The sequence below is a fragment of the Recurvomyces mirabilis genome (assembly GCF_035927965.1).
Source record: "Recurvomyces mirabilis strain CCFEE 5264 chromosome Unknown scaffold_1, whole genome shotgun sequence".
NCBI lineage: Eukaryota > Fungi > Ascomycota > Dothideomycetes > Mycosphaerellales > Teratosphaeriaceae > Recurvomyces > Recurvomyces mirabilis.
In genome coordinates, this window is record NW_027041935.1 from 445,607 (window position 1) to 463,753 (window position 18,147).

General features: G+C 53.5%; 7 protein-coding genes across 7 annotated transcripts; 5 read left to right on the forward strand and 2 right to left on the reverse strand.

Annotated features, from left to right (window-relative positions):
- Positions 1–125: 125 nt before the first annotated feature.
- On the forward strand, positions 126–2,675 carry LTS14_000199 (uncharacterized protein; the record flags this gene model as incomplete). Its single annotated transcript, XM_064832913.1, has 1 exon — positions 126–2,675. One exon carries the CDS (start codon positions 126–128, stop codon positions 2,673–2,675), a length of 2,550 nt encoding a protein of 849 aa, XP_064699182.1.
- Positions 2,676–2,927: 252 nt separating this feature from the next.
- Positions 2,928–3,495, reverse strand: ubc7 (ubiquitin conjugating enzyme Ubc7/UbcP3; the record flags this gene model as incomplete). The annotated part of the gene is made up of 2 exons (XM_064832914.1): positions 2,928–3,181; positions 3,252–3,495. The coding sequence occupies 2 exons, from the start codon at positions 3,493–3,495 to the stop codon at positions 2,928–2,930; spliced, it is 498 nt and encodes a 165-aa protein (XP_064699183.1).
- Positions 3,496–4,128: 633 nt separating this feature from the next.
- LTS14_000201 (uncharacterized protein) lies at positions 4,129–4,617 on the forward strand (the record flags this gene model as incomplete). Its single annotated transcript, XM_064832915.1, has 1 exon — positions 4,129–4,617. The coding sequence occupies one exon, from the start codon at positions 4,129–4,131 to the stop codon at positions 4,615–4,617; it is 489 nt and encodes a 162-aa protein (XP_064699184.1).
- A 982-nt stretch (positions 4,618–5,599) lies between these two features.
- On the forward strand, positions 5,600–7,369 carry LTS14_000202 (uncharacterized protein; the record flags this gene model as incomplete). Its single annotated transcript, XM_064832916.1, has 2 exons — positions 5,600–6,670; positions 6,719–7,369. 2 exons carry the CDS (start codon positions 5,600–5,602, stop codon positions 7,367–7,369), a joined length of 1,722 nt encoding a protein of 573 aa, XP_064699185.1.
- A 1,052-nt stretch (positions 7,370–8,421) lies between these two features.
- Positions 8,422–9,286, forward strand: LTS14_000203 (uncharacterized protein; the record flags this gene model as incomplete). The annotated part of the gene is made up of 3 exons (XM_064832917.1): positions 8,422–8,578; positions 8,628–8,852; positions 8,919–9,286. The coding sequence occupies 3 exons, from the start codon at positions 8,422–8,424 to the stop codon at positions 9,284–9,286; spliced, it is 750 nt and encodes a 249-aa protein (XP_064699186.1).
- A 55-nt stretch (positions 9,287–9,341) lies between these two features.
- On the reverse strand, positions 9,342–11,241 carry CAF17_1 (ccr4 associated factor; the record flags this gene model as incomplete). The annotated part of the gene is made up of 4 exons (XM_064832918.1): positions 9,342–10,385; positions 10,439–10,582; positions 10,636–11,127; positions 11,182–11,241. 4 exons carry the CDS (start codon positions 11,239–11,241, stop codon positions 9,342–9,344), a joined length of 1,740 nt encoding a protein of 579 aa, XP_064699187.1.
- Positions 11,242–13,834: 2,593 nt separating this feature from the next.
- LTS14_000205 (uncharacterized protein) lies at positions 13,835–18,049 on the forward strand (the record flags this gene model as incomplete). Its single annotated transcript, XM_064832919.1, has 3 exons — positions 13,835–15,049; positions 15,098–15,207; positions 15,256–18,049. 3 exons carry the CDS (start codon positions 13,835–13,837, stop codon positions 18,047–18,049), a joined length of 4,119 nt encoding a protein of 1,372 aa, XP_064699188.1.
- Positions 18,050–18,147: the final 98 nt, after the last annotated feature.

Here is an 18,147-nt window from a genome sequence, read left to right on the forward strand (position 1 = left end):
TAGATACCCGAGTAGCCTCCACGCCCTTACAAACCCACATTACACTCTGCCATACTCTGACTCTGATAGCGCCAGCCGCTGCTTGAATCAAGATCTCAAACTTGCCTTGTCCGAAATCGTGAGCCATGTCACAGACACCAGGCCCCGGTGGGTTCCACCACAATCATCAACAAAGTGATGGTCGCAAGCTCTTCCACTTCCACCAGCAGTCTGTCTCATACAACGGTGGTGGCCAGCAGGTCCCAGCACCGTCTTCCATGATGCTAATAGCCCAGCCACAGATGCTGAGATCGCAGTTTCCACCAATGCCAGGAATGCTACCGCCACCCAACTTCTTGCAGCAAGCAGCTGATCTACACAATCAGGCCCATGCACAGGCTATGCAACAGCATGCCCAGTTTATGGCGCAACGTTCTCCAGCGCAAATCCAGCAAGCTCTACCTCCATCGATGCCGCAGCAGGCTCAGATTGGGTATACGCCATCGCAGGCTGCGACTCCTGAAGGGCAGTGTCAGCAGTACCAGCAGCAACAGCCGTTACAGCAACAGCATCAAATCACTGCGCCCCCTCAAGGCTTCGTCGAGGAGCAAGATGGTAGTTCCGAGGAAGGAGGTGATACCGACAGCGAAGACGAACGCCAAGTAGCTGAAGCAGCTCGCGTGGCCAAGGCATACCAGCACCAGAAGGAAGAGAACGAGCGTCAGAGGAAGCATTTCGATGAGCGCCAATTGGCTACCGAAAAGAATATGCAAACTATGCAACGTATCATGGCTGAACAGCAACGCGAGAACCAGGAGCAAGAGGTCAATGAGCAGCGTCGTCGCGAGCAGGACAAAGCTCAGCGGAAGTACGACGAGCAGGTCCGGCTAGCGAATGAAGCAGCCGCGAAAGAAGCCAAAGATCAAGCGCTTGCTGCGCAAAAAGCCGCTCACGAAGCGGAGAGGAGGCAGTGGCAGGTTCAGCAAGCCCAGGAGCAGGAAACACGGGAGGCCAAGGAGAACAGACGCCGCGAGAAAGCGGAACATAGGGCTCAAGAGAAAGAAGCCAAGGAGGCTGCTAAGCTCGAGAAGCAGCACCACAAAGAAGAGCAGGCAGCTGCTAAGCGTGAGGAGGAGCGCCAGCAGGCCATATTGCAGTTCCAGCAGCAGCAGGAGAAGCAAAACCAGGACATGGCGGCCATGCGACAGCAGTTGGAGTACGAGCGGAGCCAGAAATTTGAGATCGAGCAGAGCCATAGTCGAGAACTCGCAGCTCTCGCAGCGCAGTCTGCCTCGTGGCCACAGACCGGTTCAGCCGAGCTGCAAAAGGTCCTCGCCGAGCTACAAGCGCACAGTCTAAAGGATCGAGATGTGGCAAGATTAGTGGAGGAGACCATGAGTAGACAGCTCCAGGGTGTGGCGCGCTCGGAGGACCTGGAGAACTCGGTCGCGAAGGTGCAGAAGTCTTTGGGACAATTGCCTGCTTCTGCTTCTGCGGCGGATGTGCAGGATGCTGTGTCCAAGGGTATTGATGACATGGTCCAGAAGGCTGCTGCGAGGTATGGGAAGCTACCTCAAAGGCAGGCGATAGAATATGGAGGTCTGCAGCAGCGGATTGTCAGTCAGCCAGGGCGGAGTCGAATGATTGGGCTGAAATCGCAGCACAGCACGGGGAGTTCAAAATGTGAGCTGAAGGCTTTGGAAGCACCAGGACTTGAAGCTTCCAGTTCCTGGAGTTCGAGCGCATTGCCTGCTCCGATTGATCATATACCTGGACTCGCAGAGCAAAGGTCGAAGCGTGAGCCGAAAGCGTTGCCAGCGCCAGGACCTGAAGCCTCAAAATTCAAGAGTATAGAGGCATTGCCTGCGCCGATCGATCATACATCCGAACTTGCGAACTCTGTCCATGCTAGCCAAGCGAGCTATAACACGTCCCTGGCCAGGGCGAAATATGGTATACAATCGCATCAGCATTTAGCACAAGGTCCGGCCACAGACACTGCATCGATCAAACTAGGTGGAGAGCATGCTCTGGTCCGCTCCAAAAAGTCGTCCAAAGCACCAGCCAAAGCCAACCAGTCGGGGTCATCAAAGCCACTGAAGCCATTGATGCCAGCGCCAATGGTCGACCCATCGTCTTTTCATCTGAGAGTCGGCTTGAGCAAAGTAGCCGCTATCGATGCCGTCGCGAAGGCGAACCCATCAGAACCGGCTTTTCCATCGGATGGATCACTCACCGCGAGGGCGTTGAAGCAGTTGGCGGCGCCGGCATCGGGCTCGCATCATACCGTAGCACCTTCAGTCAAGCCGAGCGATGGTAATGCTGTTATACGTGTCAAGCATTATAAAGAGCCAAAGGCAGCACAGACGACCATGCAACACGACGATAAGGCTGTTGGTCCTGCCAAGCTATCGAAGACTCACTCTGCTACGTCTTTGAGACCGCTGGCTATAGGCGCGCTCGCTACCTTCTCGCAGCTTCACGCCGAGCCATCCAGTGGTAAGTCCAAGGGTCCTGGGTCTGTGAAGCCGAGCGATGAGAATGCTATGGTGCGGCAGAAGAAAGCTAAGGATTTGGTGTCGGTTGAACCAAGTGGAGAGCAGGCCGTGGTACGCCAAAAGAAAGACAAGGGTCCTGTGTCGATAAGACCAGGTGATGAGAATGCTATGGTGCGGTATAAAAAGACGGACAAGTGATCGCGCACGGCAAAGGTGATGTGGCGGCGGTCAGAAGCTCTAACGCACAAGTCGTGTCGGAGCGTGCGGCCGAGTGCGTAGATCGATAGTGTTGAGTGAGCTGAGAGTTCCAGAGGGGAGTATGTAGAAAAAACTTGATTGAGCCTGCTGTCTTCCCACCAACACCTTGCTAAAAACCACACATCCAAATTCCACCGTCTCATACTTCCACATACTCATCCAGAGCCCATCCAGCCCAACGATCACAGCCCCTCAGAGTCCCAGACTCCTCCTAACATCCAACCTCACCCTCTTCTCAAATTCCGGTCTGCGCTCCCTCCACATCCTTGCGGCATCCACATTCGCCGGACTCTCATCGTTCGGCTCAGCAATCATGCTCATGACGGAGATGAGAATCTTCTCGACACTCTGAATCGGGCTCCAGCGTTCCGAGGCCTGCTCATAATGGTTTGGATCGTCGCCCGGTGGATGGAGGATGGATATGCATACGACGCCGTTTGGGTAGACTGCCATATCACACCAAAACATCAGCTCATGGAATAGAGATTGGTAGCATCACGCCCGAATAGAGCATACCGTTAGGATGCCACAGATCGCACTGGAACTTCATAGTCGGCGGCATGAGCGGATAGTCCTTGGGGAATTTGAGCTCGGCGGGGAAGACTCCCCCTTCGTATGGGGTACCCTCGGGTCCTTGGATCATGGCTTCCCATACAAAGAGGTCGTCTTCATTCACGGGGCCGGCGGTGATGCCATCTGGTGGGTCGGTCGTGAGGTGTTCGTACTCTTGGAAGAGTCGTTTCGACGCCACGGAGTTCATGGTGGAGAAGTTGTGTATTGCTGGCGGTGGGAGAGGTATGTGATATTCTTGTGTATGTGTTTACAGTAGGGCTTGTACTTGCTTGTGCGGTAATGTTTGTGGTGGTGATGTGCTGGTCAGCAAGCGCGATCCCGGGTGACACATGCCGAGGCCTTCCATGCGCAACCTCACCATCTCATCTCTTTGTCATCTACACCAACAGCTCCTTCGGGTAGATGTTCCGCTGATGGGTGTCCTGACTGAGCATTCCAATGCGAGGCGCAGGGCTCGTAGCTCAGAGACACCACCATTTCTCAACGAGCCCAGTCATGGCACATCTTATGCGAGCTTGTCTCTTCCCTCGGCCGTAAGGACAGGACCTAAATTGTACAGCTATCTTGGACGAACGAACATTGACCCGATCACATGATAGAAGCTGAACTCGCCGTAAGTTAAGTATATGTGAAGACATCCATAGCAAGCTGAGGAGCATACATAGCCTCCTACCTCTTTTGCTCAGAGGACGTTTTGCCATTCAACATAACACCAAGACAGCGACCTCTCTTAGCTGATAAGGCACAAGGCGCCTCCTATAAGGCAATCCTGGACACACCTTCGTCTACAGGCTTATATAATCGAGGCGAACCGCCGACAATGGACACCACCCTCCTAGCCCAAGCGGTCTCAATCAGCACCGCCTTCATAATGTCCGGCTACATGCTCTCCGCCTCCCAAGTCACCCTCCCGCTCCTCTACCCGCTCCCAGCCCAAACGACCACGCCACTCTTCGCCGGCGTTTACCACCGCGGTGCCTCCCTCGTGATCCCAGGCACCATCATCTCGACCGCCGCCTCCGCCTACCTGGCATATACCGCCACGTCGAGCCAGGAATGTATCGTCTATGCCGCTGCCGGAGCTGTGACGACTGGTATTCTCCCTTTGACTGCTGTTGCCATGATGCCGGGGATCCATCGACTTCTTGCTCTTGCTAAGAGCGATAGTGCTGTGCAGGTGAAGGCGCAGGAGAGTGGTGAAGTGACAGGCTTGTTGAAGGCTTGGACGAGGCAGAATTATGTTAGAGTGGTGATGTGTGCGGTTGGTGGAGGACTGGGTCTGTATGCCGCGGTGCGGAGGGAATGCTAGGTCGGCCGTGGATTCTCTTGGTTAGTATAGGTGTGTATGAACGGAACTTGCTGTATACCTCGCTGTCCATGCCAACGGCGTAGCCAAGACTGATGCGACCGTGATGATTTCTCGTATCGTTGACGTGTTTGAATAGCCAAGCCAGGAACACGATGCGCAGACCGTCACGCCATCCTCACAAGCACCTTCCAGCACCGCTGTGGTGTCCAGCGAGCGCCCGCACCTGTCTCCTGCTACGGTCTGGAAGGGTACATATGCCCCCTCACTGCCCAGCACAAGCCGCCACACCACCCTCACGAGCGCCCACAAGCAGCCACGTCAACCTCCCACCACCCTCACAAGCATCCGCGCGCACCACTGCGCTGTCCAGCCAGCATCTGCGTTCTGCTGCTGATAGGACAGGAAGGGTATATATACCTGCCTCCCCTCCCTCTTCCCGGTAAGATTCCTTTCCTCATCTAACACTCAACACTCTTCAGTCTTGGACATACTTTGTCTACACAAAGCAGTCCTTCTTACTTTGATTGATTGATATCACTCTGAACATCAGATACTTACTCCAACACACTTATCTGAGCACACTCATCTCGAACCACTTGACCAATATCTGGCTGGCTTATAGTCTGTCGGTACCTCAACTTCGACAAGGATTTTTGAAACGAGACCACGACTCAGGTTACATATCCCTAGGATGTGAGTACGCCCAATGGCTATGCTATAGCCCTTTGATATACTAACATATCTTACAGATCACGAGGACATCACGCGAAGAACTCGTCGTCTGGACTTCCAATCCACGTGGCGTGAGTGCTCCCATCAGCTGATACGTCAACGTTCAGCGTACTAAAACGACTCCAGCGAAACCGAGATATATCCTCTTCTGGACTCCGCATCGCCGTGATCGAACCACATTTGAAGGCCGACGTATAACCGGTCGACTACTCAAGTTTCGTCTGATCATTTCAGGATAACACCAGGAAAAATGGTCTCCACGTCTACTCTCGGCACCCCTGCAAAGCTCATCCATCTAGCTCTACTCCTGGTCTTGTCCTACCCTACTTCATCTCATTCTCTCCCAGTACCTGACTTGTCTAACGATCTCGTTGCCCATGAGATTCTTAGTACTACTGGAGGGAGCTCTGGAGGCGGGAATACTACGGTATTTGTGGCGAGGGATGCTGAGCAGGCGGCCGTGTATGCTGAATTGGCGAGCAAAGTTCGTGCGGAGATGCAGAAGGAGGGGGAAAAGGAAGGTGTAGGTGGGATTATAAAGAGAGCCGATAGGCAGCCACCGTTGGGCCCGTATGGTGGGCAGGGGCCCAGTGGGTCTAGCAGTGCTGGGGCTGGCGGCTCGGGCTCCACCAACAGAATCATCTTGCCACCACCAACCCCCCCTGGTGCCGGTGGCTACCCTGTTCCTGGTGCATATCCTGCTCTCGGCGGTTATCCTGCTCCTGGAGGCCTTTCTACTCCTGGTGGATATCCTGCTCCTGGTGGCTTACCTGCTCCCGGTGCGTATCCTGCCGCTGCTGCCTATCCTCCTCCAGGTGGTGGTCATGGCGGTGCTGCTGCCCCCGACAATCTACCTCCGATAGCCTCAATCGTGGGGCCCGATGGTAATACCATAATCCCTAGTCGAGTCTACCCTCCAGTCGCCGGTGTCCCGGCTGCTGCTCCAGGTTCCAGTCATGGCCACAACATCTATGGCGGGGCACCCAATCCAAATGCTGCACCCTATGTGCCAAGAACTGCAGAGCAATTGCTCCAGCATGGCGATCAGATGACTGACGCACAAGATCACAGACGCGACTTTCCCCCATTCCCGTTCCAGCAGAGTCCGTATAGTCATTATGGACAGCTTGTCACTTACGGATGGGAGACTTATCTTGACCCCCTCGGCTATCTTGGGAATCCATTCAATGCGCACACAGGGCTGTTTCCCGTAGCGCAGGGCCTTCAATCTCTGAGTATAAGCACAACAATCACCAACAGACATATCCACAGACACGAGCAAACACGGAACTTCCAGTTGATGGATGGTCCACCGATCGCTGTAAGTGGTGAAAGCACGCCGATATTCCCTCGCTAATCCAACGTCTAGGCCTCTAATCTAAAGTATCACACTATGTATGATGTCCTGAATGGAGTCATCTATTCGGTTTGTAACACCACACCGCAAGAGATCAGAAGCTTTGACTGGCAAGGCACCCCTCCTCTTCTACAGTGGTCAGATGTCACTGAACTACAGTGGCACCAGCTTGGTGGCACGATGCAAGGCCTGCAATATGTCATTTTGGTCAAATGCGATGATGCCGAAGTCAAAGAGGCGTTGAGAGCGAGTATCTCACATCCCATCTTGGGCAATGAGAGCAGAGTCCCATTCCCACTTCCCGGGGGCAACTCTCCGAAGCATTGGGGTAGGGGTACCTTGAGAGCCACTCCTGGATTTAGACGCCTGATGGGAACTGCTCCAGGCGAGCGTATCGCTCTTCTCCTCGCGCAGCACAAACGACACGACGCCCAAGCGAGGAAAGTCACAGACATATTTGCTTTCAGAGACGACCAGACACCAGCAGGCAGCTTTCAAAGTATAACTCTGGTCTTCAAGATTGGACTTTCTACTGGGACAGGAGGCAAAAGAGGTCCTAGGAAACCCCCGACCAGCAACGACGGGGATGACAGCTCGGCGAAGAAGGCTTCAGGCTCGGCGGCATCTGACCATCCCGGGTCAGGTCAGCTTCAGCCGAGCTAGCGAAAAGAAGAGCAGGTGGAGGGCCTATCGTAAGGAGAAGGGAGAGAATGCAGACTGCTAGGGCCAAGTGGAGTACCGGAGAGATTGAGAGACAAAGGGTTCAGTTGCTTCTTGTGCCTCCTGGGTCATTTATTGATGGCAGCAGGAGGATGTGTTTGGAGAAATGAGCATACTCTAGCGGTTGTGATGGCCGTTTGTGCTCATCCGCGGCCTAACTCTAGCGATTTCAGCATTGAGTCTTGCTTGAAAGGAAGGCAATATCTTGACGATTCTAGCAACAATAGTTGGTTCAGGAAAAAGGCAATATCTGGGCGATTCTAGCAACAATACTTGGTTCAGGGAAGGCGATCTTCTAGCCACTTAAGTTTCGACTCGTGCTTTGGGGGAAACAGGATCTCTTTGATTTTCGGCACAAATGTCTTGATGATCCATATGTAGAAACCTTGCTGATTCATGATATTCGTTTATCTGTATATAGACAACGGGACTCGCGATAATGAAATCTTGTTATGTAAGGCGTGCGAAAGAATCATCAAGGTGTTGCTTCGCTACACTTCGCTGCGAGCATGCGGGTCGACTAATCTGGACATTTACTGACGCTGATGGAACAGACGAAGACTAGCGTAGATGATGGACGGAGCCACTCACCATGCTCACAGCGCTCGCTTCTGCGACGCCGAGTATCCGATACCGTGGTTTGGGGACAGTCGGGACCAAGGGGACAAAGTACCCGCTATGCAGTATGCTGTGCGAGGGTTGTGCACTTGTACTTTACATATCAACAAGAATTCAGCAGTTTGAGGAATTTTGGTGGCATCGACTAGAGAGACATCGCCAAGCCCGCTAATGCCAGGTACCGTCATCGATGTCCGATCACCTCACCAATGGCCTGTTTACATCCCTGCATGCGTTCGAATATACCAAAGGCAAAGTTGACTGCCGTGTAAGGTATTTAAAGTATACATTGTCGCCTATCCCTCGATCGACACCTGTGGTGTACCTACATACTGCATTCCAGTTCTAAAACGTACCACATCACCAACTGCAGCATCATGTACACGCCATCTTGGACCGCGGCCTGCGCGCTTGCCCTCTCGACCTTGGCGTCTGCTCAAACACCACCAGGCTCAAGCCCATCCGCCAGCCAAAATCTGGCCGTCAGCTACAATGGCACGCAGGTGACACCCAACGTTCTGCTGCCACAGCCATGTACGTCTCCACCATCATATGCGGGCAACATCTACTGACACAACCCGAGTGGTCGCGACCCAGCCATCAGTCACCTACAGCAGCGCCTTGAACGGCACGTACATGCTGGCCCTACTAGACCTCAGCATTTCGGCATCTAGCTACAATGCTTCCGGACCAAAAGCACCAGGCCTTGAGCCCTGCCGTACTACTCGTCTCCACTGGTTGCAGGGCAACGTCACCCGCGCGAGCAATGGCAGTCTAGTAGCTGGCTCTGCGCCAATCGCTATGTATGGTCAGTTGGCCCTCTTTCTGCATGCCATCTCATTACAGCAGTGCATTTTCCTGACCCTTTTCACAGCCGGTCCCATGCCACCACTTAACGACATTCCGCACACCTACACTTTCTACCTCCTCCGTCAACCCGCCAACTTCACCCTCCCAGCTTGGGATGCTGGCCGCGACCTTCTCAACGCCTCCGCCTCGGCACGCATGAATTTCTCTATCCAGGCCATCGCTAACCAGGTTGGTGCACCTGTTGCTGCAAACTACATGCGCGTACAGAATGCGAAGAACAATGCGACCGGCACCGCAAGCAATGGTACTTGCCCTTCTAATAGTACGACTGGGAACGCTGGCACTCCCGCACCATATACAGGCGTTGCGGCGACAATGGGCGCCAATGCTGCGTTGGTGCTGGTCGCTGTGCTGGCCTTTGCTCTGTTGTAAGACAATGGCCGCTCCTGTATATATGTATAGTCAATCGATATTCAGGTTTGTCTTGTCACGAGCTGGACAATAATCTACCAGGTGATCGTGCCATATCCCTCGTATATGTCAGATTGACTGGGATCTCAGCGAGGCGTGATTGCAGCATAGACGCCAATGTGCGCTCGCTGTGGCTGAGCACATTTAGTGCGGTGTCAATCTGTTCGACAGGCTCCGGCTTCTTCTTGCTGCCTCTCAATGGTTTGTAGACTGTCTTGGAGTAATTCTTCATGAACTCGTTCGACCCCACTATAGGTCGCAGGCCGCTACACTCCGTGACCAGATCGGCGAGGGGCACACCAGACTTCTTCTGGTAACGCTTCAAAAGCTCCATGACATAGTCGAGGCGAGTGTCGTGAGAGATTCGCAGCGTCGCCACCGTGACCATGATAGGAGCCACTGCTGTACTAGCGGCGAGAATGCCGGACTCTAGGCAATATTCCAGGCTTCGAACAATGGTGACGAGATGCTTCTGTGACATTTCGCCGTACTTTGCTAGTTTCGTGCCAAGGTCGTCAGATGGCGCGGCAGAGGCTGGCGTAGTATCCTTCTTCTTCGCTTTCCTCGCCTCTTCAGATCCCGCACCAGCCGCAGAAGCTTGCGTTATCACATAGTATACTCCGAGCATAGCACTGCATAAGATGAGTTGGGCAGCCGAGTACAGGATCTCCACGTTCGCGGAAGTCATATCGATGTAGCGAAGTCGAGAAGGAAACATGGCAGAAAAGCGTCTGTCACGCTGTGAGTCGAAAATTGCGGAGCGCTCGTCCCAGGAGAACGGTGTACTACCGTACGTTTCCTTGAGCGTGGTTGCACGGATAGTAACGAGCTGCTTGATGGCTTCCAGGTAGGAGTCCTCTAGATCCTCGATGGCTTCGGTCTTCGTGCCTGCTTTGACGTTGGCCTGGAAGTCATCGGACTGCTTGAGGAGATCTGGCACCCGAGCAATAACATCTAAGATGGCATCTTCGGCCGATTTGGAGACGCCTTTCCAGGGCGTATTCAGCCAATCATCCTCCGCTAGGAACGACTTTGATCGCCTTGCCAGCGCTTGGAAGAACTTTGATTTGTTAGTGGGTTGCAAGATTATGAATCGAGGCTGAGGGAACTCACATCGTGATAGCGCATCTCTCGGAGGACAGCTCGGCCCGTAGGATTTGCATATGACGATGCCGAGCGAAGTTGAGTGATATCGTACGCACCAGCCATGTGAGCTAACATTCCAGGCAGTTTCTGCGAGCCTGAGCCATGTACCGTCTGGCGGTGGTCAGTATCGAGTGGCCATCCCTGGCAGTAGCCGCCACACTTACCTCAAAGAGTGCTAGAACCAAGACAGATCCCAGCACCTCGTCCGAAGCTGCCGTAGCAGGATTGGAAAGCTGATCTTTAGCTCGTCCCAATGCCTTGCCGTAAGCAAGATGGCTCTGGTGAATCAGGGCGGGATCGCCACGTTGCCGGCCTAGGCAGGCCAAGGAGACCGCCGCGAAGGCATTGTGTAACGGCGCATCATTGACGTGAACACCGGGTAGGTCTTGAATCCAGTCGTAAGTAATGTTGACGCCATGTGCTGGTCTTAGAGATTGCCACGCGACATCGAAGTAGATACTCTTCGCCGCAGAAGCCTGGAGTGTTGACGGTAGTAACACAAAGGGCGTCGTCGCTGCTACCGATTGCACTAGGGACTCGCGCTTCTGCACGGCTTGCTGGCTTTCTTCGTAGTATGCTGCCTGCTGGGGTTCGTAGCCATTACATATAACGTCGTCACCCTTGCAACAGGGGCACCCTGGTCGACGCAATTCACACTCGATGTTCTGTCAGTTTCTTCGATAATCAAATCTCCAGACGGCGGTGCTTACGATTTTCCGTCGCTTGTTGCACGTTCTGCACCCACGTAGCGTGCGCGCCTTACCGACCATATTTGAAGCTTGTCTGCGAGAGGATGAGGTCTTGAATTGGGGGCCAAGACTTTGTAAAGCCTAGCTGGCGCGTGGTCACTGTCGCGACATCTGTATGCGCTGTGACGTCCATTATATGTGAGGCCAGCAAGCGAGGAAATGGTAATCTTGACAGACTTCAGCAGCTATCTCATAGGAGTTTAGGCCTGGGCAGATGGATTATTCTACAGCGGCACATGCCGTTCGGCCCTTGCCTTCACGTCCTTGTTCCGGACGCAGCAGCAGCGTGGGGGCTACGCTCCATCTCGTTTGTGCGTCAGGTCTGGATGACGAAATAGTCTGCGGTATACCATGTTGCCCGGCTAGCAAGAGTAAGCGGCAGCCTCTACAGGACACATATGTTCTTCTGGCACAGGACATTAATAACGGCGTGCCATTCAATTGTTCTAATGGCGCCTCCGTAGCTGACAAGGTTCCGGCATTAGACAACGATCAACCGAACGGGGCCATGGTATGAACGCAGTCGAGACCCCAACTCGCTCCTTTCCAGCGCTGTACTGGTGTCGACCGTATACCGCCACGATGTCTACATTGACAGAACTGTTTGGTACAGGTAATAATGCTTACTTCTCCAACGGCGGCATAAACCGTCATGCTTTCTTGCGAACACAAAACGAACTTCTTGATCGGGCATCGACACACCCGGCGGCAAGATATCTGACATTCCACGAGCTCAATGCACTTCGTGCTGAAGATGGAAAGTTTACTTACTTGGAGTACAATGACATTGAGCATGTGATAGGGCGGCCATACGTTACTTATTGGTGCTATGGGTCAGTGTGAGCGAGGCGGCGAAGACATAACATATCCCGAGACTGAGCTTGCGGAGGCTAAGTGGTTCGAGCTTGGTGAGATTGAGCATGCGCTGGACAATGGTGCAAACGCTATGTGGGAGCCGCCCATCGCGGGTTATGTTGGCCCCAGAGTTCCTCCTCAGCAATTGATGGGTAAGTACGACACAGTGGAAACATGATTGACTGGTCTAACTCCTGTCGTTCCCGACAGCTCATCAGGTACTCAGAGGCGTGTTGAGACTGTTTAGTCGACATTGAGCAAAAGGCTCAAGCACTTGACACGGGATGCTTCAAGCTGTCTGTAGTCTAGATCGCGTGGCGGCCTCTGCTCGGCCACTGAGTGCGTGTATAGTACAGAGGGTGGACTGAATCGATGGACCCCCTGCTAGCTTTCACGTGGTATTCTACCAATAAGCACGCCGGTCTGCTTGTGCTCGAACCCAAATTGGCTCTGTGGGTTGGACCCGCTTCCCATCGATTCAGTCCCCCCTCTGTATCGATGGCGCATGCATCTTTGGTTCATAGCAGAGCGACCAAGAAGGCCATGCGCAATATGAGTGAAAGGCGTCGAAAGCGCCTCCCAGTTGATTGCGCTTCCTCGTTCCGCTCTAGCCTACGTGGCCGCATGAATGCGACCGCGTTGCGCAAGTTCACCAGCTGCATGTCTCAGATCGAAGAACAAATCACAAGATGGTGTTGCCCAGAAGCACAGGCACACATCTAAGCCGGCTGAAGGAGTCGGGGATGTTGCGGGGCGGCTCTAACGACTTCTCCAGCCAAATTCACTCTCAATAACCTCGCACGATATCGCGTTGGTATGACTCTTCCCATTGTTAACCCTACGACTTGATACGGGTCAAGTAGATGCTCGATCCTTCCGACTACGTTGGTCTCAAAATACTTCAATCCCATCTAACAGGACAGAATATACTTAGCTGGTACCGAAGCTACCGCTAAAACAGGATTGAGATCAAGCAAATCATGGGGATGACCATAGCTGTTAGCTCATGCAGCTTTCATGCACCATCGACGTGTCCAGAATGCAGCTTGCTAGATCTGGCACACTCTCGTACATCTTGTGATTGGCTGCCATCTCTTCCTCGTCACACACCAAAAGGACGAGCAGAATGCTCGTGATCGCTGCTCTGCAGGACTGCTAGCCTCACAGATGCTATCTTGCTCTTGGTCGATTCATCGACCACAGCCTAGGACAGCCGCAACATACGCCCGGCGCTCGAGCCCAGACGACCGTGATACATATCGCGATTGTTCGTCCATACTGATCGCCGGATCTTGTGCTGCTTTCAGCTCCGGCTTCCTGCAGCAGACTCCCGATAGCGCGCTGGCGCGTGGACACGAGATTGCGACGATGTGAGGTGGACTCGAGTCACACCTGTTTCTGACCCTCTGCAACGCCACTCCAGTTGTGCTGCAACGATGCTCGACACTGGCTCGCCTTCGTGCAGAGGCGAGAGGGACTCATGCTGTACGTCTCTCCTCGAAATTGCCGACTAGCAGCGCATTGTGTGCAGTGATGCAGCCTGTCCAATCAACGCAGCTTCCATTGCTGTACTGATGAGCTGGCAATGTCGACACATAGCCGCTAACGAATGTTACCTGCTGCAGCTGTATCTTTCCCAGGCGTTCTGCATACCTCCAGATCTAAAACACCAGATGTCAGTGCCACTGGTTGGAAGTGTCCTGCATCCCATGTTATCGCCCTTCCAACGAGGCCAGTCTCAAGTCCACCGTCCCCGGTAATGGCCATCAAGCCTGTGTTTCTGCCAGTGTATGATGCTCAGCAGAAAGGAGGCTCTGGACAGGACGATGCCAAGGACCCTTCCCGCCTGAAGTCTGTTGAGGAACTCGACGTCAGATCCATGCTGCCCACCACGCCATGTCCAGATCTTGGGGAAGTTGCCCGGATTCTGAGGCTCGAGAAGTATCAGAGGCGACGTTGTCGACAGCTCCAAGGTGAACTCCGGCGTCTGCAGATTGCCACTGCCCGGACAGCTCGACTGGTACAAGCGACGGATCTCACTTTACAGACGCTAGCAGAATGCGTGAGATGCGAAGACAAATCAAGTTTCACAAATCTGTTCGATGCTTTCCAGAATGCTATTGACAGAGCAGGCGACCGCCCGCAAGATTTCCTGGACGATTTACCGCCTGAACCCACGTTTCTGGACCAGCTGCCAAAGACGTCCCAGGACATGCTTATCGACGTCATTCAAGAGGTTCGGAGTAATGGCGACTTCCTCGCAGATCAACTGGCTTCCTTAAGCCAGAAGGAAATACTAGCTCTACTACCTGGCCGAGGTCTTGCCAAATCCACAGGATCTGTTTTTGAATCTTCCGCCTCATCATGGATTCGTGCCTCAAGGCAGATTGGTTTCGCAGTCGATTCACAGATAGATTCACTTGCTACTCAGTGCTATGGAAGTCCTCTGGAGACTCTCATATACAGTTCTCGTGGGTTCTTCGGATCATCCTTCTTGATCGAAAGCCAGTCCTTGGATGTCTGGTCCACTGTTTCGGCACGCCTGTTATTAGAGAAAAGACCCGGTAGTGACAGCCTTGTCTTGGCTGTGCTCGATACATGGGCTGCTGGCGGACCGTGGACAGGACAAGCCAAGCTAGAACTCTGGTTGCTTCAAACTTTACAGGCCGGCGCGTTTCTGCTAGATCAACCGAGCAAGCAGTCTTTCCAAGTACGCATGCAACCAAGGTCAGGAGTACCTCACGAAGACGAGGTTCGCGCCGAGGCCTTCTACGCTCATACCGTTCTTCGCTTGCTCGAGATAGTTTCCGAGGACTTAGATGACTTGCTGATTCCAAAGCCGGCTCTCGCGATGATCCATGCCATCAAGGGGAAGATGCCTGCAACGGGAACACACCACCATGACCTTGCCTGTTTCATTATCTCACGCTGGCTATTATCGTCATACTTGTCAGAGGCGATTGTTCTACCTGAGGTGAGCTAAGGCTGCAGTATCCGGTATATCAGTGCTAATCACTAGCAGGCTCGCGGCATGCTCAGAGACCACTACATATCCAATGTCACGCGCTTTCGCATCCTACGCGAGATCGCCACTCGGGCGAAGAATACTGTGCTTGAGATCGTTCAACCCTGGTGCGCTCCCTGAAACTAGTGTCCCGTCCCTGACTAACCTGCTTACAGGAAACATTGCTATGGAGCCAGCCCAGACCCTGCAGCTACCCTGATAGTCAAAGCTCTTATCGATCGCTTACAAAACTCGTGCGAGTATCACCCAATGCCAGCGCAGGGACCGCGAGTGGACTCGTTTCTAGCCTTGACCGCTAACGATTGTACCACGATGCTGCATGCGCTCTATCCTAGGCATAGGCCATCCTCAATATCCTCGACATTGATGCGATCTTCGGCATCGTCTGTATCCGGGTTGTCCTTGTTTCAGGCGCCTGCTCTTTCCGCTGGAGCCATGGATGCTGAGTGCCTGGACATGACTTCGTTCGTATCACCCATCAACACCGGCGTCTTTAGCACGAGTTCCATGTCCAGCGGCTCAGACCCATTGACCACGCCACTGCAAGCCGATCGTCTTGTGCATCTCGACCCAGAAACAATCTGGAACATTTGCGCTCAGATCGATGACTGCGAGTCAAGGACTACACAGGACAGCCAGAGGTGGGCTATCTTGGCCATGACTCCAGAGCAACCACAAACAGTGCTTAGTTGGAATTTGACGCCACTTGCTGGGTGGGATGATGCTTCAAGCCAGGATCCAGCCCTTGAGGACACGGATCGTACACTTTCCACGTTGCTAGATGATGCATTCTCACGAGGCCACAGTGTGCCGGAGCTGGATGGGCGTAACTCACAGGAATACCACATAGCAGTCTTTGTATATCTTGAACGGATACTGGAGAATGCATACAAGGCTGCGTACGATGTAGCGGACTTCCTCACTGCTCAATACAAGCTGCAAGAGCTTTACAGTTTTCGATATCTATATGCTAGCGACTCGAATCTCGGCCTGCTCGGTATGAAGCTCAGTGACCTGATGGACAATGCAAGTATGCGGCTGGACGAGCATGGTGCTGCTGCGCAATCGCGCGATAGATGGATGCGCCTTGTCAGGTCCAGCTTGGACTCTTTCAATGCAAAGCTGCAGGTAGGTGGCCGACAGGCAGATGCGCTACGCGTCCAGATGTGGTTTGTGGCAGACGTCAGGACTTCTGGGCCATACGACGAAGCGAAGGCCATCGCTTCAGCACTGCGTATCATGGGCAAAGCTCGAAAGTTGGCCCCTGCGCGAGACGTGCCGACCCTACGACATCCGGGAGTACTGAAGCCTTCCGCAACATCGCAGCTCAAAATGGAGTCCCAAATCCTGGAACTTCTGAGTGCTCCGCCAGAGCAAGGTGGCCCGAACAAGCTGAGCGATGACATGGCACGTGGTACTTTAGCCTGGATGAAGGCCAACAACATTGAGAACTTGTGTCGTGGTGAGGAACGGCTACACAAGTTCTGCATGGACTTGCGCAAGTGTGTAGACCAGATCACTGCTGGCGACGGAACCTTCTTGGCATCTAATCCGCTCTTCGCGCGTGAGTCCTATATGCTAGGTCCAGGCACAAACCTGACTCCGAGGCTACAGCACACAAGCAGTCGCTACGAGAAACTTACTCTGCGTACCAACGTCACTCCAAGCATAGGCACTATGTCCGGCTCGTCGAACTACTTATCGAGCGTCAGTTCACGGGAGTGGCTGGATTCACAGAGTCCGACATTGACTCACAGATCCTCAGCACCATTCTGGTCCCCAGCCATGACCGAGGCACAGTCGGCGACCACTGCTACTAGTTTTGGCTCTCCTCGCACCTATTTAGCGCAATCTTCACCGAGGATGCAAATGCCCAGAGCAGGTGCTGGGAAAGGCATGATCAAAGCGCTCCGCCAAAGCCTGGTCGGCCTCTTGCTGAGCGATCTTGGTTCCGACCTTTTCCATGATGGCAGCGAGACGGATCAAGCTATGTGGACCGGTATTGGTGGCGAGCTTGCGAAGAAGCATGTAGAACAGAGCCGAGGTGCCTTCATTGCTGAAGATCATCTGGCAGATCCCACAGAATCTAGACCAATGCCTCGATTCGACTACGAGAACACATTTCGTCATATGCTGCACGACTTCGCAGCAAGCAATAATCCATCCAGGAAGCTTGCTGTACTGCATACTGTGAATGAGCTGCTTCCAGGGTATATGGCTGGAATTGGTACAGCTGCAATACACTCTATGATTCCCGGGGTCAAGAAGCTCCATGACCCTCGCTTGGCCGGTCCCAACGATGACAAGAGGATAGAGGGGTTCCGACAATTGTTCCGTGGCGCGGAGCTGAGGCCAGCTGCCATTTTCCGAGATCTCCAGTATATCGCATCACTGGTGCCTGATGTGACCGTTGAGAGCTCGCCAGCAGGGAAAGCATTCTGCAATGCTTTCGTCGCTGCCTCCAGCCTCAAACAAGATATACTGCGGGTCATGGTCGAAACGGCTGATAGCATCATTGCACACAACTCCAACAATCGTGGCCATGGCCAAGGAGATTCGATCAAGCAACAGCAGAGAGACTCTGCGACCTTCAGCGTGCCCAGCCGTACCTCTTCTGCGGAAGAAGTGGCCCGATATGGCATGGCCGGTGCTGCACACCTGCTGCTGGTCACAGCCAAGGAAGGTGATGCGGTGGCACAACGAGAACTGGCAACGCTATACCTGACACATCCGGAACTGCTCGACCACACCCTCGCTCCATTCACCAGACCACGAGATGTGTTCAGGCAAGAGCTCGAGAGTAAGTGGAAGAAGAATGAGGATCCAAGTCGATGTGACCCGGCTACTATGTGTGTGGCACATCATTGGATGAGCATGAGTGCCGAGGGTGGCGATCTTTTGGCCGCTGAGTACTTGAGGCAACGAGAAGAGATGGAGAGGCTGCCTTAATGATTTGACAGTCAGCATGTACCTAGCGCTTTAGCATGATGTTGGTGGTATTGTTTGTAGCCTTCAGTACTTATTTGTGTCCGAGGACTGATAGCTTG